Genomic DNA, 27,351 nt, shown 5'->3' with positions numbered 1-27,351 from the left:
AGGTGCCTAAAGGCTTAATTCCGCTCCTATATCTTACGGTCTTAATTAAATGTCACTTTTGATTTTTTGGCACATGGTATATTCTGGAGTCCACATTGCAGGATAAAATACTATTTTCTAATTTAGTTAGATTCGAATTAGAATTTTCAAATTTAATCCAGTACTGATCGGCAGACAGTAGTGTGACAAATCAAAGCTAGTGGAGAGCGCACTGTGATGTGGGGATTTGTGTCATCAGTGAACTGATAATTCCTTGTGTATGTGATTAGGCACAATATTTTCATGAGAAGTGGGAGGGGGAGGTACCTGCAGGTGACCCCATTGATTATTATTACCGGACAAATAAGAGCTGAGTTTAGAGGAGTTACTGAATGACAGTGATATAGTTAACAACATTAAAGGCTGCAGACAAGCTCGAAAATGTGTGGAGGGTGATTTCACCCTGTTTAGCAATCGGTCACACAGAGGAACTTATCAACTTTAATGAGGGCCATTTTATTGTAGCTGCAAGGCAAACTGAGGGTTGTTCAAACACATTAGCAAATTTCGCGCAGATTTATGAAGTGAAGGTTTGTCGGAAGTTTTTGGAAAGGATGGTTGGTAAACACTATTTGTCTGTTGATCACGGGGCAGCACCCTAGCGCAAACACAATTACCAGCTGACAACCCTAGTCCACAGATGCTCAAACCAATTACAACACTCCCAACGCTGTAACCAGCTGACTTTATAGCGAGAGACTTGTGTAGATACTGTTCCTCATCACATACACAAGGAATTATTTATTCTATGCGGCTTAATATTGTACCTTGACCACTCGGGCAATAAAGCAGTTCAAAAGAGACTCCTGTAATTATGTCAGAAAGAAAAGCATTGTGCTCACAGCTGCAGTGATGCATGGATAATGAACTCAGAAAAAAAGCTAACAGTATTTAAAACACATCACACATTCATTTTTAAAACTAAAAGTGACCATGGGGGCTGAAAAATCACATAAAAACTAAATCTTTTTCTAAAAAATCTTGTGTCAGTCCAGGTAACTCTGCTTTGAAACCTTCATTAAAATGTAATCAACTTCCACAATATATAATCAAAGTGTTATGTGCAGACATTTATGGTTGATTAAAGCACAGGGCAATAGAATGTTCACTCCCTGTCTGCTCATTAATGAAATAACCTGGTGCAGGATATAAGGAAGTGATTAATGAAAGTTAGTTTTAAGGTTACATGTTCAGAGAGAGGCTGCAGGAAAGAGAAAATGTTGCAAAACATCTTTTGGCCTGTTCTCAACATTAAGTGAACTGTGAAAATAACTTGCCTCGTTGTAGTTCGTGAGCCAGGACCCCAAATTTGGGCCATCGGAACCATCTGGGGGAAATAATTCTTATAGTGATTTTTTGGAACTGTATACACCCCAAGTACTAGAAAATATGCGATAGCATTGCAGCGGTGGTAGCTTGCTTGTTAACTTCCTTACTGTAAGAACCATGATCCCATGGTGCTTTGCCTATGATAAGATGAATTATGCCAGGTACCTGTCCCCTTACTTTGCTCAGATGATGAACCTCCCAGAGAAGAATCCTTCTGTGTATGAGGCTTTCAAGACTGGCCAATTCTCAGTGCAGCTGTCAAGTAACAACCCCTTTGTGCAGGTCCCTGTGGACCAGGCTATTGAAGCCACAGTGAACAAAGACACACAGGCTCCTGGAGGCACATCATAGCTCAGCCTGAACGCTGGAGATATCAAGCGTTACTACAGAACAGCTGAGCACCACAGTGCATTCCTGGGTCAGTGAAGGGAGATGGCGCAAGGCAACAAATCAGAGCTTTGTCATGCAGAGCTACAGCCGCCAAGAATCCAGAAAGATAAGGACCCAGTTTCAGCAGTGGTTAGCCTCATACATCAAGTCAAGTCGATTTTTATTGTCATTTCGACCATAAACTGCTGGTACAGTACACAGTAAAAACAAAACAACATTCCTCCAGGACCCTGGTGCTACATGAAACAACACAAGACTATACTAGACTATGGGAGACAACTCAAGTCTACACTAGACTACCTAAAACAACACAAAAACTACATTAGACTACAGACCTACACAGGACTACATAAAGTGCACAAAACAGTGAAGGGCAATACAATAATTAATTAATAAATAATTAATAAACAAGACAACAGGCACAGTAGAGGACAAATTTCAATATAATAATAAATGATGTAGATATCAGTCCAGACTCTGGGTATTGAGGAGTCTGATGGCTTGGGGGAAGAAACTGTTGCATAGTCTGGTCGTGAGACCCCGAATGCTTCAGTGGCTTTTGCCAGATGGCAAGAGGGAGAAGAGATTGTATGAGGGGTGCGTGGGGTCCTTCATAATGCTGTTAGCTTTGTGGGTGCAGCGTGTGGTGTAAATGTCTGTGATGACAGGAAGAGAGACCCCAGTGATCTACTCAGCTGACTTCACTATCCGCTGCAGAGTCTTGCGATTCGAGGCAGTGATGCAACTTCTGACCATCAACAGGGAAACTCAGGACACATTCTTAGAATTGGGTCAGGAATGGGACCTCTCCCCAGAACTGATGGACAAACTGGAGGCACTTCTATGTCTCCTGTATGCCCCAAAAGCATCGACCACCAAGGTCAATGAGCTCAGGTATCACCATTTCTCTGCCAAAAAAGGTGAAATCAAAAGTCATCAACTCCCACCATGCAAGGACTGCTTAACAAAACATGCACAGTGAACCAACTACCAGGCTGGTATATGGAGATGTTTGGAGAAGAACCCACAAGTGCCAAGCCCTGTTGGCAGAGGATGGAAGATGGAGAGAGAAGAGGAAGCTGAACAGTTGGTGGTGCACTGGATGGAAGCACCCGATGCCATCCTGGATCTATTGGCCTGTAACTGTCCAAAAAAATGTTCACTCCCGAGATGTATGAGTGTTGCAAATGGCCTCAGGTGCACTGACATGTGTAGACTGGCAGACTGTGAGAACCAGACATCCACCTCAGAGAGTGTGGAAAGTTCAGATGAAGATGTGGAAGACTTGGAAAATTTTTATGATTATTAATAGGTTATGAAAGTATGGAAAACAAAGTATGGAAAGCAGTCTGATTAAATATATTCATTTTACAACCAAATGGGGGATAGGGTATGGCTGTGTGGAACCCCACATTGTAATTATTGTACTGTAATTCTATATGCTATGACAAAAGCTTAAGATTGTTTTGATTTGATACAACAATATGGAAAATATCATAACATTGATAAAACTCCAGAAATCTCTCCAAATGAGGTTTTTTTTTTACCTTGGGGGAGGGGGAGGTAACATTTTCTGCTGTACTGATGCTAAATATGGAATATATACAAAAAGTGATTACTTATATAAATACCTGAATAAATTCTATACAAATCTATGTGATTATATGTGTCCTAGGGTTTTTATTGACTTTTTCCAACAGACAAATATTTTTCTAAAAATTAAATGATTCACTCTACTGAAATTGGGCACTGTACTGCAAGTGCCACCAATGACATAGTTTTCAATGTAGAATTTTATAACAACATTTGATGAAAAGTGCGTGAACTCAGCTATCATTGTGACAAATTTCAATGTTGAGGGATAACTGATGACAAAATACCACTAGGTTGAATATATATGTTGTACTTTATATTGGCCACTTTTCAGAAATGCTTATTTTAGGGTAGTCTTATAAAATGTATGATAGCACACATGAAGCTACCACTGGTGCAATGCAAAGATGTACACCCTGCCAAGCAGGTCAGTGAATGGGCCAAAACGTGCATGCACTGCCGAACAGCCAAGGTGCAGCAGCACACCAAAGCCCTGTCGCAGCAGTTCCACCCCACCCGCCGGCGTTTCGACCACATTCATGTGGATATCGTGGGCCCCCTGCCAGTGTCCTGACTATCGTGGACCGGTTCACAAGATGGCCAGAAGCGGTCCTGCTCACCGACACCACCTCCGAATCTTGCGCCCGAGCACTGATTGCAACCTGGGCATCTCGCTTTGGTGTACTGGCCCACATTACCTCCGACAGAGGCGCCCAGTTCACCTCCGGCCTGTGGTCAGCTATGGCCAGCCTTTTGCGGACACAGCTGCACCACACAACTGCCTACCACCCACAGTCGAACTGAGTAGTGGAGTGTTTCCACCGTCACTTGAAGTCGGCTCTCATGGCCCGCCTCAAAGGGCCTAACTGGGTGGACGAGCTTCCCTGGGTCCTGCTCGGAATCTGCACGGTGCCCAAGGAGGATCTGCACACCTCGTCGGCCGAGTTGGTGTATGGCGCACCCCTGGTCGTCCCAGGAGAGTTCATACCAGCCCCAAGGGGGCAAGAGGAAGAACCCGCAGCAGTCCTGGACAGACTACGTGAGAGGCTCGGTAACCTGGCCCCCATACCCACTTCGCAGCACGGGCAGAACCCGACCTGCGTACCCAAAGACCTGCAGAACTGTAAATTTGTTTTTGTACGACGGGGCAGACACCGGACACCGCTACAACGGCCCTACGAGGGGCCGTTTACGGTGATCAGAAACAACGGGTCCACATTTGTGCTGGACATTGGGGGGAAAGAGGAGGTTTTCACAGTGGACCGACTCAAACTGGCCCATGTGGACGACGCAGCCGGTCAAGATTCAGGCACCGCGGCGCAGAGGCAGACCTCCCAAACAGAGTCTGACCCAGACTGAGGACATTGGGGGGTGTATCGCCGGTTCTGGGGGGGGGGGGGGGTGGTTTATGTGGCGACCCACTTCCCAGCGCACTCGAACCGGCTCACAAAGTGGTGCGCACTGGCATTGAGGCCGGTCCCAAAGAGGGCACCAAGCCTTCTTCACCAGCAAGGGGAAAAGCCCACGCGCGGGACGGGACCGTGAATATGCGCCCCCTACAGCATTCCCGCCCAGGAAGGGTGGGAACAGAGAGGCTTTAAAGCAAGGCCGTGAAGTTTGAATAAACCTCCTTTGCAACTGCAGCTCACCGACTACGTTTTGTTATTTCAGCGCTGCGTGTAGCACACCGCTACAGCACGACAAAACAGTGTCAATTGAGCTGCTGAGGGAATTCTCCAGAATTCTCATTTCTGGTAGTGGTGCATGTTCCAGCCCTGGCAGACGTTAGGCTGGCTCTCAAGCTGACCATTGTGATCAACGGTCATGAGAAAGCATATACCGTTGCCTTCCCAATCACTATGATTAAGGCCAGTTTGAAGACGTCTCTACCACTACTGTGTCACCTCGGGAAAACAGGAGTCAACACACTCAATCACTGTCACACCGTCATCAAGAACGTCCCACACCCGCACTTCGGCAAGTCTGATCGCCTTGCTGTACTTTTACTCCAGACAGAAACTGATGACTGTGGTGCCAGTGGCTCTGATGACAAAGGTATAGTCAAGGGAGGTGGAGGAGCACTTACAGGACTGCTTTGAATCACTGGACTGGATCTTCAAATCTGAATGAGTCAATGACTTTATCAAGACTTGTGCGGTTGAGTGTGTACTTTCTAGAACTTAGCGAGTCTTCCTAAACCAGAAGTCATGGATAAAACAGAAGACTCACAGTCTGCTGAGGGCTAGATATGTGGTGCTCAAGACTGACAATCCAGAATTGTATCATTGAATCAGGTTCGCGGGTCTGGTGAGTGACACAGAAACCACTGACTGCGAATAAGAATATGAATCATTGATTTACAAAGGGTAAAAAAAAAATCAACCAAACATTCTTGTTTCCCCAAGTTACACAAATTACAAATCTAAGATTTCAACAAACAGATACTTAGATAAAAGTGCTTGCGGGGCTTCCCGAGGGTTCTGTACCATGAGGCTTAGAGACAAAAGAAAAGGGAAAAAAGCTTCCACTGTGCTCGTCTTTATACCCGGGACATTTGAAACTGGACACCGAGCAGCCAACCAATGGGAAGTGCAGTTCCAGTTTCTAGGCTAACCAATCATGACAGAAGCAGCTTAGACAAGCAGAACAAGCCACACCCCCCACAGGACACTTACCCTTCGAAAGTCGCGACCCCACGATGATCTGACCCTCAGACATATAAAATACAAACACATCACCCAGTACTGAAAACTCAATAGTCATCCCCCCCGCCCCAGTATACTACAGTAGTCCATCAGCCTCCCTGCACTGGAAAAGACCACCAGCCCCACCCTGAAGTGTAATAGCTAATGAGCTGATCCTCCCACTTAATCTTATACACTGTTGTGATCAACCAGGTGAGTGATGTTACCCGACCCATCAGGAATGTAGGTGCAGCTTTGTTGACCAATTACAGTACAGGTGCCACCTTTTTTTTGTGAGCAGGTCATCTAAGGCCATCAAAATCAGTTCCCGGGACAGTCTGGCCATGCTGAGAAAACCTATCAGTCAAAACCTTCCTTCCTTTGTAATAGCTCTTATTATGCCAACCAGCATGGGCAAGGTGCTCAATCAGGGCACCAAGGTGGTATACATATGGCACCACATATCAACCGCACCACCCTGTGGGGACCATGGGTAGACATAGGAACTGCATATCCAATAAGTGCCATTTAGCCCCATCCCCACAGTAGGATCGTCACCCTGCCACGGTAAAGCTTGAATCTCCACAGTACTGGACTGCCAGTCTGCCCCACCAGCAGCTTCCAATTGCTGTACCTTCAACAGCTGACAAGCTATCTGTACATCTTCTAACTTTGCAGCCTGAGTCTGGGCCATCAACAGTAATTATCTCAGAATGCTACAGCGCTGATTTAGGTCACCATCTCATTCTTAAGACCCACAATCATTTTATACTGGTGATGTACAAGATGATAACTACAAACAGCCAGAAAGTGTCCTGTCGGCTATCTTTTCTCCAGGGGAAACCCAACATTTGAAGTATGGAAACAACGTGCTGTCCCATTTCAACCCTGGTGAAATCTTACTGGTCTGACCAATCTACTGGCATCCCATAACCCATCAGTAGGTTAGTGAGTCTCTCAAAGCCTGCGCTATTATCTGTCTACCCCAGGGCTTAGTACCCCTCATACTAGGGGGCCGGTCCCCTCTTTTAAATTACCTTTGAAAGAAATGCATTTTCTGCTCCAACAAAAAATCTGCTTACAGGGCCAAATTTATTTATTTACTTATTTACAAACAGTAAAAAAAAATTTCAACCAAGCATTCTTGTTCCCCCAGGTTACACAAAATACAAAGCTGAGTATTAGTTGAAAGTTAAAAGTGTGCATGGGGCATACCTTCCCAAGGATTTTGTACCATGTGCTCCAGAGACAAAGGAAAAGAGAAAAACTTCCAGATGTGCTAGTCTTTGTACCCAGAATATTTGAAACTGGACACCAGGCAGCCAACCAATAGGAAGAGCAGCTGAAGTTTCCAAATTAACCAATCACTACAGAAGCAGCTTTCAACAAGCAGAATAAGCTGAACCTCCCACAGGACAAGAATCCAACAAGAAGCCCTGGTGTAACCTACAGAAGGCCATCATGGGAGTGAAAACGCAACTCCAAGTGAAATTACAGACACATTCAGATGCGCAACAGTTGTGGCAGTGTTTGCAGGACGTCACTTCCTAAAGGCCTAAGCTAACATAATTGGCAGTGATGCTTCATTTCCAGATGAGCTCAAATGCCTTTTATGCATGCTTGAAAGGGAGAAAAACATTATTCCTGTCTGATATCCCCACAGCATCTGGTGACCCTGTGATCTCTCCCATGGAGGCTGACATCAGTACGTTCTTCAAGAAGATATACACTCACAAGGCATCGAGCCCTGATGGTGTACTTAGCTGGGTACCGAAACCTTGTTCTGACCATCTGGTTGAAGGACACCTGGTTGAAGGGTGTCCTTCAACCTCTCACTGCTAAGGTCTAAGGTTCCCACCTGCTTCAAAAGGGCATCAACCGTTCCAGTGTCCATGAGAGCATGGTGGGCTGGCTCAATGGCCATCACATCGATCATAATAAAGTGTTTCAAGAGGCTGTTTGTGGATAGAATTAGCTCCTACCTGAGCGAGTACCTGTGTCTGCGGATATTCACCTACTGCCACAACAGACCTATTGAAGACAAATCTCTCTGGCTCTCAACTCAGCTCTGGAGCACCTAGACAACAGCAAAATGTACATCAGGCGACTGGTAATCGATTACAGCTCAGTATCATCCCCTCAGTACTTATTGAAAAAAGCTTCAGAACCTGGACCTCTGTACCTCTCTCTGTATCTGATCTTTGACAGTCTCTTTGGGAGACAACAGTTAGCACAGATAACAGTAACATCTTCTCGCTGACTCTTAACAGGTGCATTTCAAGGATGCATGCTTAGCCCATTGCTTTACTCTCTGTACTCATGACCGCGTAGCTAAGTGATCTATAAATCCGCCATTGACACCACCATTGTTGGTAGGATCACAGATGACAATAAGGTGGCTACAGAGCACAATAGGTTGGCTGGTTGAATGGTGTCACAAACAACCTCACACTCAGCCTCAGCAAGATCAAAAAAATGATTGTGGACTTCAGGAAAGGGAAGCTGGGAGAACACGCACCACTTCTCACTAAGCGGTCAGCAGCTTCAAGCTCCTGAGTGTCAATATCTCAGAGGATTGAACCTGGGACCAAAACATCAATGTGATCATTAAGAACACACATTTTAGGCTCGGCTTTGTTGGGAGTTTGAGGATAGTGTGTCACCAAAGACTTGCAGATTTTAATAGATGTCTGGCGGAGAGCATCCTGACTGGTTGCAGAGCCTGATATGGAGACCCCAGTAAACTGGATCACAAGAAGCTTTTGAGGGTAATAAGACTTGGCAGCTCCATCATGGGCACAATCCTCTCTGCCACTGAGAACATCTTGAAAACGCAGTGCATCAAGAAGGTTGAATCCACCACTAAGGACCGTCACCATCCAGGACATGCCCTCTTCTCATTACTACTGACAGGGAGCAGGGACAAGAGCCTGAAGATCCACACTCAACCATTTAGGAACAACTTCTTCCCCTTCACCATCAGATCTCTGAACATGACGATATTACTGCTTCATTTGCACTCTTCTTGTAATTCATATATTTATTTGTGTTTGCACTGTACTGCTGTCACAAATATGACAAATTTCACATCATGTGTCAATTTGATTCTGGATTCAATGCTCCAGCCAGTCTTTATCCCTGTTGGCTAAAACGACTTGGATTGTATATCAGTTTATTGTACAGGTGACATGCCACTTGTCTTAGCTCACTGATGCACCCTAATTCCTTTGTGCTTTTCAGAATTAAAAACATTGCAAATAGAACTCCCAAAGTGTTTGAGCTGCTGCATCTTTGAATTTTGTTCTATTGGCCAATGAGGAAGAAGCATTTTCCAAATGCAGATTTTACAATTTCCCAAAGTCAGGAATATAACTGGACGCCGTACAAATACACAAGACGCAGCATTGCCCGTTTCCAGTGGAAAATTGTTGAAGCCGCAAACACAAGAGATTCTGCAGATGCTGGAAATCCAGAGCAACACACACGCAAAATGCTGGAGGAACTCAGCAGGATAGGCAGCATCTTCGAAAATGAAATAATAGTTGTTGTTTTGGGCCAAGAACTTCTATCAGGACTGGAAAGGAAGGGGGAAGATGCCAGAATGTAAAAGTGGGGGGGGGGGGGGGAGAAGAGAGGAAGGAGGACAAGCAAGTTGGTGATAGGTAAAGCCAGGTGGGTGGGCAAGGTAAAGGGATCCAGAAGCAGGAATCTGATAGGAGGGAAGGATGGACCATGGGAGAAAGGGAAGGAGGAAGGACACCAGGGAGCGGTGACATGCAATTGAGAAGGGGTAAGAGGCCAGAGTGGGGAATGGAATGAAAGAGAAAAATATACCAGAAGGAGAAATGAATGTTCATGTCATCAGATTGTAAGCTATCTAGATGGAATAAGAGGTGTTACATTTCCACCCTAAGAGTGGCCTCATTGTGACAGAAGAGGAGGCCATTAACCCAAATGTCAGAATAGGAATGGGGATAGCAAGTGGCCACTGGGATATTCCACTTTTGGCAGATGGAGCAGAGATGCTTGACAAGGTAGTCCCTCAACTGATGCCTGGCCTCACAAATGTAGTGGAGACCATGTCAGGAGCACCAGATACAGTAGATGACCCGAACAGATTCACAGGTGAAGTGTTGCCACACCTGGAAGGTCTGTTTGGAGCCCAGAATGGCAGTGAGAGAGGAGGCGAATGGGCAGGTGTAGCTTTTCTCTCGCTTGTAGGGAGATGTGCCAGGATGGAGACTAAAGGGGAGGGACGAATGGATAAGGGAATCACAGAGGGAATGATCCTTGAGGAGTGTGGGGTAAAGATGTGTTTGGGGGGTAGCATCCTGTTCAAGATGGCGGTGTGCAGAAAGCAATGTTTTGGCTACAGAGGCTCATGGGCTGTTAGGTGAGGATAAGCACCTCTTGGCTTCTAAGCCGCGTTATCTTCACTCAAGAATACATGTCGCTACAGCTTCAGTAGTGAAGAGGGAGCATGCAGCTGAAGTTTGTATATCCCTGTATTTGAAGGCTGAGTTTCAAAGTTTTCAATGCATGTGGCAGGATAGAGATTACACTCAAGACCTGCAGTACAAAGGGCCTTAACCACTCTTCTCCTGCTGTTCAGCACTACTATTCAATAATAAAGAATAATTGTGAAATCCTAGAAAACATGAGAATTGAGCCTAATGGGCCTCCTAATAAGTAGTATGCAGAGCGAATTTCAGGAGGCACCATCCTGGCAAAGTTCATAATCGGGTAGCAGTGATCACCATTCTCCTCCACATATGTGAGAGTTGGATTACCTTAGTGTGCACCTCCAAATACAACAGATGTACTGCAAATGCTATATCCACTGGCAAGAGAGGTGAACCAATGGGAGTGCCCTCCTCAAAAACAAATCAGCCCCAGTTTCATTTGGGCAGATCATATTGCTTGCATGCCGATACAAAACTTCCAGACTCAATTCAAAACTCTGGCACAGTAAGAGGTTACGATGGAGCACAGGAAAAGATCAAGGATATTTTTGAAACCTTTAGAAGCAAAATGCAGCTTCCTAACCGAGTCCTGGAATTCCTCAACATGCAGAAGAAGCACTCACGGCAGCACTGGGAACTTAGAGCCCATGCGGTGGGAGTACTCACAATCCATTGTAACCAGTGAAAAGAATGTCCTAATTACTCTTCACTCCTGTACTGCCTCACCAGTAGCATTCACATCTACTGTGACAAAGTGCTTTGAGAAGCACTCATGTTTAGAATGAAGTCGTGCCTAAGCAAGAACCTGAAGCTGCTGCAATCTGCCTACTCACAACAGGTCTAAGTGGATTCAATCTCACTGGCTCACCATTCAGACTTGGACAACCAGGCTGCTGTTTATTGATAGCAGCTCAGCGTTCAACACAATCATATCCTTAGTACTAATCAACAAATTTCAAAATCTAGCCTCTGCATCTTCCTCTGTAACTGGATCCTTCACTTCCTCATGGGGAGACCACAGTCAGCGTGGATCAGAAGTAACATCTCCTCCTTGCGGAATATCAACACAGATGCACCTCAGGTATGTGAGTTCACAACTGTTGGCAGAATCTCAGATGGTGACGAGAAGGTGTACAGAGAGATGTTGCAACAATAACCTTGCACTCAATATTAGTAAGATCAAGGAGTTGATTGTGGACTTCAGGAAAGTGAAATTGAGAGAACACACAGGAGTTCTGAGAGGTCAGGAGTGGAAAGGGTAAGCAGCTTCAAGTTCCTGGATGTCAACATCTCTGAAGATCTATCCTGGGCTCAACATATTGATGCAATTATGAAGGTAGCAAGGGAGTGGTTATACTTCATCAGGAGTTTTAGTTGATTTAGTATGTCAAAGACTGGCAAATATCTACAGATACACCATGGAGAGCAATCTGACTAGTTGGATCACTGTCTGATATTCAGGTGTCAATGCACAGGATTGGGAAAAAGCTGCAGAGTCTTGTAAATTCATTGGCACTAGCCTCCTAACCATCAAGGATATTTTCAAAGGGTGATGCCTCAAGAAAGAGGCATCCATCATGAAAGACCCTCACCATCCAAGATGCACCCTCTGCTCATTACTACCATCAACAAGGCAAGGGAGTGTGAAGATGTACGCTGAACATTTCAGGAACAGCTTCTTCCTCCCCGCCCACCATCATGCTTGGGATGGCCCGTGAACCCATGAACACTACCTCGGTATCTTGTTCTCTTTTTTGCACTATTTATTACATGTTCTTATTGTAATTTTTATGTATTGCACTCTTACTGCTGCTGTAAAACAACACATTTCACAATGATAATACACCTGATTCTGATTCTGTCGGTGCCACACTGGGACATTATTGGTTACCTCAGAACCTAAAGAGCCAGAGTTGAAGCATGCTGGATCCTTAAGGACCTCCTAATACATTGTATGCTGAGCAGCAGTGAAGGAGATACTTACAGGAAGATGGGACAAAAGAAAAAGCTACAATTAGACCTCTTTCAGAATGCCAGCACAGCCCAGATGAATCAAAAGGTCTCCTTTGATCTGCAAGATTTTTGTGAATTTGTAATTAAGTTCTGAAAAAAATATTACCTTAACAGCTGTATGAGATTGAAAAAATATATAGCATCACAAATGGTCTGGTGTTGAAAATGAATTAACTTTACAGCAGATTCAAATGTTTCAATTAATTTCATACAATGTACAGCCTAACAGGAATGTTAGTTATAGAGAAGTTATTAAGTCCACTACTTTGTAAACGAACACATAAATAGAATTTGGTCACAGTTGAGAAAAAACTTCTACGCACTTAGCAAATTATCCTTTCACTTGCCAATCTTGAGCACTCCATGGTGTCTTAAACTGTCTGTTAATTGTTTAACTGATTCGCAACAACAGTGCTGTGTTTTAAGTATATTTTCTTTCTGTTATACAATAATGCTGGCAGATAAACACTTACCTGCAGAGTCTGGAATTATTCCTGATCTCCTGTGTGGTTCCTTCTGCAGGTTTATCAAGAGGCCTATTTAAAAATAAGGGATGTTTGCAAAAGTGATTAGCAAACATAATATCCAAACTGTGCATTAAAATGACTTGCAAACTGATGAAAGTAATTATTTATAAGATAGGGACTTCTGTATTTGTGTGCCCTTTATGTTTCCAATTTGCAGACATTATTCCAGCTTCCCTTTAGATGGCCCTGGGATTTCTTCAGAACTGTTTAATTCCCACTAATCCTCTAAACCCATAATTACCTACAGCAGATTCCCTGGGATGAATTTCCTCAATGAAGTAGGCACTAATCCGATTAGCAAGTTCGAAGTAAATTTATTATCAAAGTACATATGTGTCACCTTATACAACCCTGAGATTCATTTCTTGTGGACATCTTCGCAAATCCAAGAAACACAATAGAATCAATGAAAGACAGGATGGACAAACAACCAATGTGGAAAAGACAACAAACTGTAACTACAAGAGAGAAATAAATGATGAACACTAAGAACAAGACACAGATTTCAATAGTTCCATTTAATATCAGAGAAATGTAGACAACATACAACCTGAAATTCTGGCTCTTCACAGACATCCATGAAATCAGAAGAGTTCCCCATAGAATGAGTGACAGTAAAAAATGTTAGAACCACAAAGCACCCCCACTACCCTCCCCGTCCCATGTCAGCAAAAAAAAAGCATCAGCACCCTCCACCCCCAAGCAAGAAATAGCAAAGCACCCAAGAAAGACCATGATCTGCAGTCCAAGTACATCATAAACTAATCGTTCACCCAACAAATTGACATACCACAGGCTCTCTCTCTCCTCCCAATAGAGGGACACAGATGTGTCACCCTTTCACAGTGAGAGGGGAGACGTAAACAATTTGCTGATTTGTGATGTCAGTGCCTGCTGCGTTGCTTTTTCTTCCCTCCCTCTACCCCCCAGGTGTTCTCAGATTTGAGAATTGGCAACAAACTCTCTCTCTCACAACAGTCAGCAGCACCAGCATAAAGTTGGCTCACACACGGAGTCACAAAGCCTCAGAGCCCCAAAGACACGCTTGTCCTCTAAGCTGCGTCCTTGGGATATCAAAAAGCGACCGGTTGTGAGCCCCTGGGTGTAGGTCCTACTATTGCAAAGAACCAAAGTCTAATTGTAATTCTAGTCAGGGTCTCTGACAGAATTCCATCCACCTTGAAAAGGGAGAAAAGACAGATATTAAAGGTAGAAATTAAGCTGTTTCCACAGATGAGCTCAAAGGAATTGCTGTTAAGCACCATCATAGTTCTGTCCTTAACTTGTGGGAACAGTTCAGTAATGGGGCAAGTGAAGTGGAATGAAGTTATCCCCACTGGTTCAAGAGCCTGACAGTTGAGGGGTGATATCTGTTCCTGAACCTGGTAGTGAGTCCTGAGGCTCCTGTATCTTCTTCCTAATGGCTGCAGCGAGAAGAGAGCATGACCTCAATGGTGGAGATCCCTCATAATGGATACTGCTTTCCTACAACAGCACTCCATGTAGATGTGCTCCTAGGATGGGAAGGCTTTAACCACGAGGGGCTGGGCCATATCTTCTACTTTCTGTAGGATTTTCTAATCAAGGGCATTGGCGTTTCCATACCAGGCTGTGATGCAACCAGTCAATATACCCTCCACCACGTATTTTTAGAACTTTGCAGAAGTATAAGATGCCATGGCAAATCTTTGCAGACTCCTAAGGAAGTAGAGATGTTGCCATGCTTTCTTCATAATTGCACCTTCATGCTGGGTCCTCTGAAATGTACCACCCAGGAATTTAAAGCTGCTGAGCCTCTCCACCTGAGTCCCCCGATGAGGACTGGCTCAAGGATCTCTGGTTTCCTCCTCCCCAAGTTAATAATCAGCTCCTTGGTCCTGCTGACATTGAGTGAGAGGTTGTTGTTGTGGCACCACTCAGCAAGATCGTCCATCTCCCTCCTAGCTGCTGACTCACCATCACCTTTGATTCAGCCAACGTCAGTGGCGTTGTCAGCAAACGTAATCTGGCATTGGAGCTGTGCTTAGCCTCACAGTCATTAACTGTAAAGTAAGTGGAGCAGAGGGTGAACCTACACTAATGGAGATCGTGTTGCCAATCTGAATCATGTCAAGCTATCTATTAAACAGTTTGACTGTTTGGAACGTTTTAAATATTTAAAAACTGTGCAATTTTTACCTTAATTTAAATGTAATCTGGGAAAATGTGGACAATTAAGAACAAAGCATCAAATATCACACCACAAACAGAAAATCTGCAGATGCCGGAAATCTGAGCAATACTCACAAAATGCTGCAGGAACCCAACAGACCAGGCAGTATCTACAGAAAAAAGTAACAGTCGACGTTTCGGGTAGAAACCCTTCGGCAGGACACCATCCACTTTAAGATACCATAGGGATGCATGCAGCTCCAAAATTTTTGTGTGAGCCCATTGATGATTTTTTGGGAATTCCTCCCTCCCAATTTGCAATTTAGTTTTTGTTCTGGTAGTTTAATAAACAGGAAAAATGAAGGGTCTTGGCCTGAAATGTCGACTTTTTATTCCCATCCATAGATATTGCCTGATCTGCGGAGCTCCTCCAGCACACTGTGTGCTTTGCCCTAGATCTCCTGCAGGGGAAAATGACTAAAACCTAGTGCATTGTAATCATGTCAATTGATTGATATATTTTAGTTCATATTATTTATATTTCTAACATGAAATAAAAATATTACTAATGTTTTCAAGGAGACTTTATAGCAAATCAAACTCAGTACACTGTGGTTTCTACTCTAAGCGGAACTTAGGATTAATGTGTTGAATCAATTGAACTCTGTAAATTTTAAAACAAATTTTCCTGTACTTTAAAAGAGGTCAATTGATCCTGTAAAATAACTCAAGACTTTTAAAAGTTAACTATGACACCATTTCCAATTAATGTTAAACCCAAATTCTGTAAAACCACTTTCTCTTGGCATCTCAAGACTCATTTTTAACCCTAACCAATTGAATTGTCTCTGCTGCAGTAAGCAGTAGGTTCCTTTTCCATGCATAAGTAAATTGTATTAATATTTTAAGCAAGGTTTTTCCTGAATTATACCAGTTTTTGGGATTAATTTTTATTGGCTTTAAATTTAAGCTGAACTGCAATAGCAATGTTTGGTGTATACCACCAAACATTATCATATAAATGCAAATTAACCGAACCTTCTGCATACTTAATTATTTTGAAGGAGACCGTATCAAAAGTATCAATTGCAGGACCAGGTTCTTTCTCATTTATCCATTTCCAGAAACCTAAATATTTGACAGTGCTGATCTCAGTTCTCCGAGTTCAGTCATGAACATTGTGTTGGCTGGGAGCATTTGACCTGCCTACAGAAAGCTAGAGGTCACAAACAACTACTTGGCTGAGTTAGGAAGTTGTACAGCCTTTTTTACCTGCGGTAATCCAGAGTCCCTCCACTGTCTCTGAAACTCTTAGGTTTATAAATTTTGGGAAATGATGTTAATTCTTGATTTTCAAGGTTTCTTAGCTTTTATGTACATTTTCCCAAGAGAAGCTGAAAAATACCAGACTGTCCCATTGGATGAGGTTTCCCTCAAAGACTGTAAGAATGGTCAATGCTCCTGGATTACCTAAATCCAATAGTAATCTAAAGTACTCTTGTATAGACAGTTCTGTCATACCAATTATGTTGTAACTGGGAAGTTGAATTTTATGTGAGCCAGATAGATAGGCTCAGACTCCAGCCCTCCTATAATATCCTGCTCATCCAGATTCCCCAGTTTAGGTTAACACCAGATTTCAATGTCATGTCCCATCAGCATATGATTTAATACACTATTGCACAAAAATGCTGAGGTAAAGTATTTTGAAGGTCAGTAGTACTCCAGAAAAAGGCATAATGGGAAGTGTGCTCTGTAATATTTTTCACACAGATAACATAAATATTTTAAATAGTCATGAAAATTTTAATTGCATGAATTATGAAAATAAGAATTGGTAGAAACATAGGCGTGAAGTTTAAATGAACATTTTTAGGATCAATACTCTTCAAATAAGAATACTATTCAGCTCTGATAATAACATTCTCTGAAACACTGCTCCTGAAATCCCGCAAACAATCTTCAGGTATCAAACAGAACATCTTATCAAATGAAAAGCTGCAAACCTGAGAAGTCAGTGTGTGTTTTTTGTAAACAGTACCAAGCACATATTGCAAAGTGATCAAGTAGTCTTGAGCATTTGTAAACCAGTCACGTACTTTAAACCTCTGTAAACTGCTCACTGTGCTTCAAATCTGTAATGCGTTCCGCCACAGTCTCAAAGCAATAACATACCAGCAGTGGAGTCACTGGATTCAGGAGGTGTGAATAACAGAAAATATTATCACATGCATTATCTTAGTTCCTGTGTAGCTGAAATCACCAATAAATTTCCAGTAGCAATTTGTTGTGTATGAAAAAAATTAGAAAATTTCCATAAAATGGCTCATAGTCCATAAGCTTGATCTGCTCAAAGTTTCAGATAAAGCATTTTAAATGCAATAGATGTAAATCCTCCCAGCAGAAATCACAAAAACTGATGTTTTGTCTCTTCAGAGTAATGCATTTCAGGTTATCATTTTCAAGATGTAGAGGATTCCAATATTGTCAATAGTCACAAAGGTCTTGAAGTCAGATGAAACATGTATGGATTTCAAGTTTGTCCCATTTGTGTAGAATGTCTGTAGAGATTCTCCAGTATTCATATCCCACCACTGTAAAAGAAAAGTAATGTTATTGTAGATTTTACTGTTCAATACTATCATTCAATTTGCTCTCTACCTCTCCAAATGGAATTTTTTGTCCACTTTGAAGTCAATCTGTCTTTCTGACATTGACAAACACGAGAAGACCAGATCGATCTTACAGCTGACGGTCCACAGTACACCATGAAGCAAAAAGCAAAACAGTTTTATTTGCAGCCACTTGCCAAAAACAACAGAGGTTTATCATCAGGTTATAAGAATCTCACAATGTTAACAATCTAAAGGAAACATCCTTACAGCACATTCCACATCAATTTCCCTAAGAAACTTGCATATTTTAGTATCATATGGACCTAATTTATAGAATCTTTCCTTATGATGCAACTCATTAACACAGAAATTGGTCTAACAACTCAGTTCAAGGTAAAATTTAGGGACAGACTATAAATGTTGATCTTGTGTACAGTACCTACCCAGTCCCCACCAAAACCGAAACAAAATGTTGAAATACCCACACAAGCCCTTTCTCAGATTGAATAGGAGACAACCGACACTTTTAAAGCTGCAGGGAGGGTGAAAGAAGGGAATGTCACTAAGAGGGTGACCATAGGAATAATTCAGAATGCTCCTTTTGCCCCTTATTCTAACACATGTTGACCGGTCTTGCTCCAGATTAAATACATCTTTCTTTTTAAATGCTATTTCTAAATGCCTCTTGTCTTTAGCTCTCCAGGTTTCAATGAGAACCCTTGTGTCACATCACCAGTACAGACAATTCTTATTTTCACCACAGCTGGTATTGGATAAAACAGGTAGGTACTGCCATAGAAAGCTGATACAGGTGGGCATGTCATTTATAGTCCTGCTGAACTAGCTGTCAGTTTAAGCAAATTACAATGTGACTAAGACATAATAAAAGACTAGCAGACATTACATGTGACTTGATGCAAGCTTTTAATGAATACACTTTCTCTATATCAGATTCCAATGCTGTATTTATGGCTTTCTTAACCACTTGATTATTCCTTTTATTGTCTTGCATTGCCCACTGACATTTAAATCATCCTAATTTGGGGAAGGATTGCCAAGTGAGTATCCATACTTCTGCTTTACTGTTCAAATATGTGTCTGATTATAGAATGGAATGATAGTGCATTGAGAAGTAGATTTCAGCAGAGTAACTGTTACCAATTATATTTTACGTTTGAGCGCCCGTACATTATTTTGAACAACTTAATGCAGAGCTGCTGATCTCATTCAGGCAGTCAGATGGGTCTTCTTAGGTTTCAGGCTAAAGGATAATGCTGGTGCAGATTGGGTACTAAAGTAGTGTAGCGGTTAACATGATGCTATTACAGCCTGGGGCATCCCAGTGCTTGGAGTTCAATCGCGACACCGTTGTGTAAGGCGTCTCTGTACATCCTCCCCACGGAATGCGTAGGTTTTCCCTTGGGTATTCCAGTTTCCTCCCACAGTCCAAAGTCGCACTGGGTAGGTTAATTGGTCATTGAAAATTGTCCCATGATTAGGTTAGGATTAATCGGGTTTATTGGGGCGGCGTGGCTCAAAGGGCCGGAGGAGGAGCCTACTCTTGCGCTGTATTGCTAAAATAAAATTATACAGTTTTGGCCATAGGCTGATTAAATTAGGACTGACGAAGGAACACTTGATGTAGAGTTCAGGTGCAAAACATGTATAAAGTTATTTCACTATTCAAGACCGTTTAATGTTATTTCCAGTACACAAGTGTAAAGGAGAACAAAATAAGCATTCTCCAGATCTGATACAATGCAAACAAACGCAGTAAGATAAAGAATACAATAAGTTAAAATGCAATATAAATATAAAAACATAAGGTAATTTATATAGATAGACTGATTGTATGTCCATGAAGTGACACCAGGCACAGGAGGGTCTGTACATAAGGAGACTGACAGGAAATGATAAAGTAGTGGTGGTGGGGAATGTTGTAGGGTGGGTTAAGTGTGTGGAGGTGTTCATCAATCTTACTGTTTGGGGAAAGTAACTTTATAAACCACTTCAAATAAGGAGAAGCTGTGCCACTTTCACACTTTCAAAAAAGGCCAGCAATGCAAAAATGCAAATACCAGCGATTATAAGACTCCTTTTGTTTTAAAGGGTAACAAAACGAGTTCATTTTGAAGTGCCCTTTTCACTACTATAATTAGAAGTGACTGATCTAATCAACAAAAACTATTGAGCTCCTGCAAGTAATAGGAATGTAGCTTCCTGTCAAGTGATTGGTATTTCAAATTAGTCAGTTTAAAGTACTTCTGCTCTCCTGAATCTCATTACCTCATTGCACAAGTGTAATGAGTATAGAAGTGTCTCAAAGGTAGCTGAGCAGCTTTGAATTACAATTTGTTTAATGTCAACACCTGAACTTTAATGGCAATCGGAAAACTGCAGATGTCAGAAATCTGAAATAAAACAGGAAACAAGTCAGGCAGCTTCTGTGAAATGACGAACAGCTAATGTAGGTATGAGATCCCGCAACAGAAAAATCAGTAAACCAGTAGGACCTTTCAGTTCTAACACATTTTCATAAGTAACTTAAACATTACTAACAGTCAAAATAAAGAGTAACATCTTTAATGCAGTCCCTTCCCAAGACAGATTTTTCAAAATTTACAACCCCTTCAGGAAATAACTGCAGCATTACTGATGTCAAAAGTTATTCAGTCCTACTGAATCATATTATTGCTAATGTTTTATAAGGACAGGCTCCTTCCATCTAAATACCATTTATCCAAAGAATACACAGTCATCCTCTCGGAGGGAAAACTAACTGCTGTGCAGTCAGAATGGCCTCAGTAGCTCATCAGAAAAATATGCCAAAGTGAATCTGTCAAAAACATAGCTATTATTTCTAGAAACTCAAACCTAAGGGTTATTTCTGCTTACAATTTTCTACAATGGTGTTTGTCATATATTGTGTTCCAATTGGTGCATTAACAATGAATGAAATTTCCGATTCATCTGACTGAGGTTTCAAAGGGAAAAAAACACAGCCCGCAGTGTCAAACCAACATTCTCAGATCTTAAAAATTTATTTTCCCGATGGCAAACCCATGATGGTTATTCATCACTGGCTCTCTTATAGTGAAACATGTTAACACAGTCTGATCACAGAAAGGGAGAAATATTGAGAGATATTTCACTCCCCCCATGAAATACCTTTTCAGTCTTATTCCAACATCTGGAAGAGCCAGAGGAATCAGCAATCACCACAGTTCATCAAATTAAGAAACAGTACTGCATTCAAGAAACATTACTAAACTCAAGCATTACTAAGATGCATTAATTGTTGCAACACAACATCTTCCAGTTAAAAGGTGACCAGAAGTTTTCTTTGCTGACTGTTATGCGTTACCCTGACTCGAGTCAGTGTCAGCAGAAATAGACATGGTAAGAAAGGAATGTCAGAAATAAAATTCAGAAAATAAAAGCAAACTATAGGGATTGTTTCAGCACACTTCCTCAAGATCTATTATCATGCAAACATTCATATAGCACTGTACCCCAGATAATTACATTCTATTGGACTTTGGGGTTTAACCGTGGTACAGGCAACCTCTAGCTTATGGGAAGTTTGGGGGGGTCGATCCGTTAGTACAGCCTGTAGTACAATTTTTCATAACATAAAATCGTGTCATCTGCGCTTGCTTCAATAAACCTTTTTTTTAAAAGATAAATTCTATGGGAGTGAATTTTATTCTATATTGCTAGATTTTGGATGGTAATTTGTAAATTCTTTAAGGGTGAACTTCTGTAACTTGAACTGATATAACACAGAGTCAGCAGTATTCTTTTAGACCACAGACTGAATTTTGTAGAATTCCACAGATGAAGTCCTGTTAGAGTGCAAACGTACAATACAAAATTAATTACCATTGCTAATAAATATTGGCCAACCTGGCTGATTAGTTGCCAGATAATCCTAATTGTGTATAATTATATTGGATTTTTTGTTTTTATTAATATTTTCAGATTAGATTTAGTGACTTCTTTGTGTATTTTATGATAAAGATACTGTTTCTATATATGCCAAATATTCATTGTTGATTTTCAGTCCTGATGAAGGGTTTCGGCCTGAAATATCAACGGTTTACTCTTTTCCATAGCTGCTGCCTGGCCTGCTGAGTTCCTTCGGCTTTGAATTTCCAATATCTGCAGATTTTCTTATGTTTGTGATTTACTGTTGTTCTCAAAGGCTTAGAATTATAGAGGACAGAAATGGGCCCTTTGGTGCCTGCCCATCGCCTCCCTCTGGTGCTCCTCCCCCTCTTCTTTCTTCCATGGCCTTCTATCTCCACCTATCAGACTCCCCCTTCTCCAGCCTTGTATCTCTATCATCAACTTCCCAGCTCTTTACTTCATTCCCCCCCCTCCCAGCTTCCCCTATCACCTTGTGTTTCTTTCTGCCTTCCCTCACCTTTTAAACCTACCGTAGATTCCGGACTACAGAGCACACCTGATTAAAAGCCGCTGGCTCTAATTTTAGAAATAAAATCAATTTTTTAATTGTAAAGGCCGCACCGGATTTTCGGCCGCAGGTGTCCCACGTTGTAATATGAGATATTTACACAGAAAGATATTACACGTGAGGATTTTTTAACTTTTAATTAAATCCATATGGTAACAAAAACAAATACATATTGCAAATGCTTTTTTTCGAACCGTGCCCGTAACGCGGCTACTTTTAAATATACGTTGCGTATACTTCTTTACTGAACAACATTCCAATATCTCCTAACGACTGGTAAAAAATATATATACTGCAGCCTACCAGGAAACGTTATTGATCGCCTTTAACTTAAAAGCAGCGTTCGCTCAGATCCAAAGCCGCTCGCGTAATGCGCTCCCTCCCTCCGTCCCGTTTTATCGCAAACGGCATTTTTCCCACAAGACGCGGCGAAACCAGGTGTGACGTCATAGCATCCCGCGATGTAGTACAGAAAACAAATATAGTTAAAACTCTTCTAACTTTAACTAGAAAATGAATTACTAAGCGAAAATATTATAAAGTAACTGCCATAAAGGCAGCACAATGCTTTTCTTCGAGTGTTTTCCATGTTGATGAGGGTGAGTACAAATGACTGATTTACAATAATTTAATTGTGAAAGTGCGCTTGATTTATCGTACAATTTCATTGGACCTCTGTGAACTACTCATCAATTTTATTGGTCTACTGTTATGAGGCAAAATGTTTACGAGGCGGCATGAAAAAAATCATGTATTAGCCGCTCCGTTTTAAAGGCCGCAAAGTTCAAAGCTGTTCAAAATGTGGGAAAAAAGTAGCGGCTTAAAATCCGGAATCTACGGTACTCATCATTTACTCTCCAGTCCTGCTGAAGGGTCTCGGCCCAAAACATTGGCTGGACTATTTTCCCCATATATACTGCCTGGCCTGCTGAGTTCCTCCAGCATTTTGTGTGTGTTGCTCGGGCTTCCAACATCTACAGATTCTCCTTTGCATGTGTTCTGTATTCCTCCATGCTTTCCCTACTTCTATGCCTGAATCGATGTCTCTTAAACATTGTTTCTGATTGCATAATTTTATCTGGCATTGAATTCCAGTTAGTAAAAGGGGTTTCCTTGAAAATGCTGATTATATGATGCCATGTGGTTGTGATGCTGTTGCAAGTTTTCTGTTGCACCTGTGCTTGCGCATATGACAATAAACTTTGATTTGGACGTGTCTAACAAAATGTTTCCCTCAAATTCCTTGTAAAGCTCATTCTTCTCACTTTATATCTATTACCCTCTTATTTTTGATACTGGAAAATATTTGACTGTCTATCCCATCTATGCCTCTTGTAATTTTATATGCCTGTTTCGGGTCACCAGTCAGCCTCTCTCACTGCAGGGAAAACAATCCCACTCTCTCCAACCATATCTTCCTCATGGTGTTACAACCAGAACTGCATACAATAATCCAACTGCAGTCCAACATACAAATTTCTATAATCTATGTCCTAACCTATGACCTACCTGTGCCTTCTTCACCATCCCATCTACCTGAGTTGTCACTTTCAGGAAACTATGGACTTGAACCCCAAGGTCCCTTTTCATTCCTTAGCATCTTACTACTGTACACACCCTGTCCTATTTGGCTTCAAAAATGTATTATCTCACAATTCTATCTGCAAATTCTTCACCCAGCTTTCCATCTGATCTATACCCTGCTGTAACCTTAATTGCTATCTACATCACCACACTTTCATGTCATCAGCAAATGTATTGATCACACCTGGACACCATGGTAGCGCAGTGGTTAGCACAACGCTACAGCATCAGAGCTCAGAGTTCGTTTCTGGTGTGCTCTGTAAGACATTTGCACCTTCTCCCTGTGACTGTGTGGGTTTCCTCCAGGTGGTTCTGTTCCTTCCCACAGTCCAAGCGTATACCAATTATTAAGTTAATTGGTCATTTTAAATTGTCCTGTGACTAGGCAAATGTTAAATATAGGTGGTTGCTGGCATTGAGCTGGAAGAGCCTGTTAATGTGCTGTATCCCTAAATATCCTCGTATCGAGCCAAGTTGGAAGCCCAGGCTAACCAGAGGGATGCCAGTAGACTATGGCAGGGTCTAAATGAGATCACTGGGCACAAAGAAAAGGCTGGGAATATCAATAACTGTAGCGCTTCTCTTCCTGATGAACTTAACGTATTCTACGCAAGATTCGAACAGAAGAGGAGCATCCTGCCCCCTCCGGATGAACCGGACCTGGTGGCATCGAGATTCACCGTCACTGAGGAAGACGTTAGTAGAGCCTTCCTGAAGATAAATCCAAGGAAGGCGACGAGCCCAGATGGCATCCCGGGACGGGTTCTCTGGGCCTGTGCAAGAGAGCTAGCTGGAGTGTTTGTTGACATCTTCAACTGCTCCCTGCTTCAGTCCCCATGTGTTTTAAGAAGGCAACGATAATCCCGGTGCTGATGAAGAGTAAGGTGGCATGTCTGAATGACTATCGACTGTGACTCTGACATCAATTGCTATGAAGTGCTTCGAGCAATTGGTTATGGCACACATCAACCATAGCCTACCGGTCAACCTCGACGCTTTGCAATTCGCCTACCGGAAAAACAGGTCAACGGCAGATGCCATCTCTCTGGCACTACATTCCTCCTTAGAACACTTTGGAGAATAAAGATGCATATGTAAGGCTCCTTTTCATTGACTACAGCTCTGCCTTTAATACCATCATTCCAAATAAACTGATTCCTAAGCTCCAGATACCTGGGTCTTAGCACTCAGATCTGCAGCTGGATCTTCAACTTCCTCACAGACAGGACCCAGGCTGTAAAAATAGGGGACAAACTCTCCTCTACAATCACTCTGAGCACCGGTGCCCCACAAGGCTGTGTACTCAGCCCCGTGCTGTACTCACTGTACACCCATGATTGTGTAGCCAAGTTTCCATCAAACTCAATATACAAGTTTGCTGATGACACCACAATTGTAGGTTGTATCTTGGGTAATGATGAGTCTGAGTACAGAGAGGAAATTAAGAACCTGGTGGCATGGTGCAAAGACAATAACCTATCCCTCAATGTCAGCAAGACGAAGGAATTGGTTGTTGACTTCAGAAGGAGTAGTGGACCGCACGACCCCATCTACATCGGTGGTGCACAGGTGGAACAGGTCAAAAGCTTTAAGTTCCTCGGTGTGAATATCACAAATGACCTGACTTAGTCTAACCAAGCAGAGTCCACTGTCAAGAAGGCCCACCAGCGCCTTTACTTCCTGAGAAAGCTGAAGAAATTTGGCCTGTCCCCTAAAACCCTCACTAATTTTTATAGATGCACCATAGAAAGCATTTTTCTAGGGTGCATCACAGCCTGCTATGGAAGTTGTCCTGTCCAAGACCGGAAGAAGCTGCAGAAGATCGTGAACATATCCCAGCACATCACACAAACCAATCTTCCATCCCTGGACTCACTTTACACCGTATGCTGTCGGAGCAGTGCTGCCAGGATAATCAAGGACACGACCTACCCAGCCGACACACTTTTTGTCCCTCTTCCCTCCAGGAGAAGGTTCAGGAGCTTGAAGATTCGTACGGCCAGATTTGGGAACAGCTTCTTTCCAACTGTGATAAGACTGCTGAACAGATCCTGACCCGAATCTGGGCCGTACCTTCCAAATATCCGGACCTGACTTGCACTACCTTACTTTCCCTTTTCTATTTTCTAATTATGATATATAATTTAAATTTTTATTATATTTACTTCGATCTGTACTCCAGGGAGCACAAAGCGCAGAATCAAATATCGCTGTGATGAGTGTACGCTCTAGTATCAATTGTTTGGTGACAATAAAGTAAATAGATAAATAAATACCTACAATATTCACATTGCGAAGAAGAACGATCCCAACACTTACCCCTGCTGTACACCACTTCCAATGGGAAAAGCATCCTTACACCACTACAATATGCCTCCTATCACCAATCCAATTTGATTCAATTAACCAGCTTGCCTTGTTTTAACCTTCTGGAGTAGCGTGCTATGTGGGATCATGTGAAATGCCTTGCTAAAGACAAAATCTATTGTCTTGCCTACTTTATTCTTACACTGAAAACTGAACTCATCCAATAAAAGTATGCTTTGTTGCTTCACCAGTACTGATAGAGTTTCTGATCTGAAACTCCTGGCTTTTGCAATCTCTTGATCTGCTGTATGAGCATCTGAATTTATGTTTGCAAACCCAGTTGAAGGGGAACTTAGACAGCATGTATGTATGTTTTGTCTTAGTGTTTTAATTTTCATTTTCTACTATAATCTGTTTGAAATTCTTTTCTAGAACCTCATTTTTTTCTGAAAATCATCAATAATTCTCTTGCAGAGGGAAGCACTGTTGCCTCTGTAGAAACAATGAAACTCTACATTCTATACCTTCAGGATTTCCTGAGAGTCCAGTGTAACAGGACAACAATTAGCACAAAATAAATGTTTAGGTTTAAATCTGAAGGGATTCAAAATTAGTCAAATGTGTGAGAAGATACTAGACAAGTTGAGTCAACATTGTTTAGATCTTCATGACGACCCTTACGAACTTTACTACATTGAGTTTCAGAATTGCAATGACTTCCTTTGAGGGTCAACTGGGTTATTTTGTTACCGTAACAAATCTTTCCACAGTTTTGAAATTTAAAAAAAAGTTCTTATCATAATTCAGTCTCTAAATACTTTACTAGATATTAAAATATCTAGTTCTGCATCTTGTTGAACTGAAGGCCAGTTTTATAACATTATAAAAAAAAACAGAGAGCATTTGGAGCATGCATTGGCTGCAGTCTATGTATTCCAATTTGTCTTTGATATTGTAACTTCCTCTATCTATTGTGCTCATCTTGTAAATCACATTTAAGACACTTTTGGATTATTTCGTAAGGATTCAATGTTGATGTCACTTTCAGTGTTTCTGCCACTAAAGTAACATTTGCAGGAGAGGAGGGATGGGAAATAGAGATTCAAATTTGATTGTCGTTGCACAGCACGTCAAGCACCACCTGCACAAAAAGACGGAAACATTTCAACCTTTTTTTAA

At 42.0% G+C, this 27,351-nt stretch overlaps 1 protein-coding gene across 3 annotated transcripts in view; it reads right to left on the bottom strand.

The window, feature by feature from the left end:
• Window positions 1–16,972: 16,972 nt before the first annotated feature.
• apaf1 (apoptotic peptidase activating factor 1) overlaps window positions 16,973–27,351 on the bottom strand; it is a 240,293-nt gene continuing 229,914 nt past the window's right edge. For all 3 annotated transcript variants that reach the window (XM_073066284.1, XM_073066286.1, XM_073066285.1), the window contains one exon: window positions 16,973–17,783. In XM_073066284.1, the coding sequence (XP_072922385.1) occupies window positions 17,637–17,783 (147 nt within the window). In that variant the 3' untranslated portion in view covers window positions 16,973–17,636. The remainder of the gene's footprint in view (window positions 17,784–27,351) is intronic.

The sequence above is a fragment of the Hemitrygon akajei genome, chromosome 14, assembly GCF_048418815.1.
Source record: "Hemitrygon akajei chromosome 14, sHemAka1.3, whole genome shotgun sequence".
NCBI lineage: Eukaryota > Metazoa > Chordata > Chondrichthyes > Myliobatiformes > Dasyatidae > Hemitrygon > Hemitrygon akajei.
This window is presented reverse-complemented; position numbering and strand designations above follow the sequence as displayed.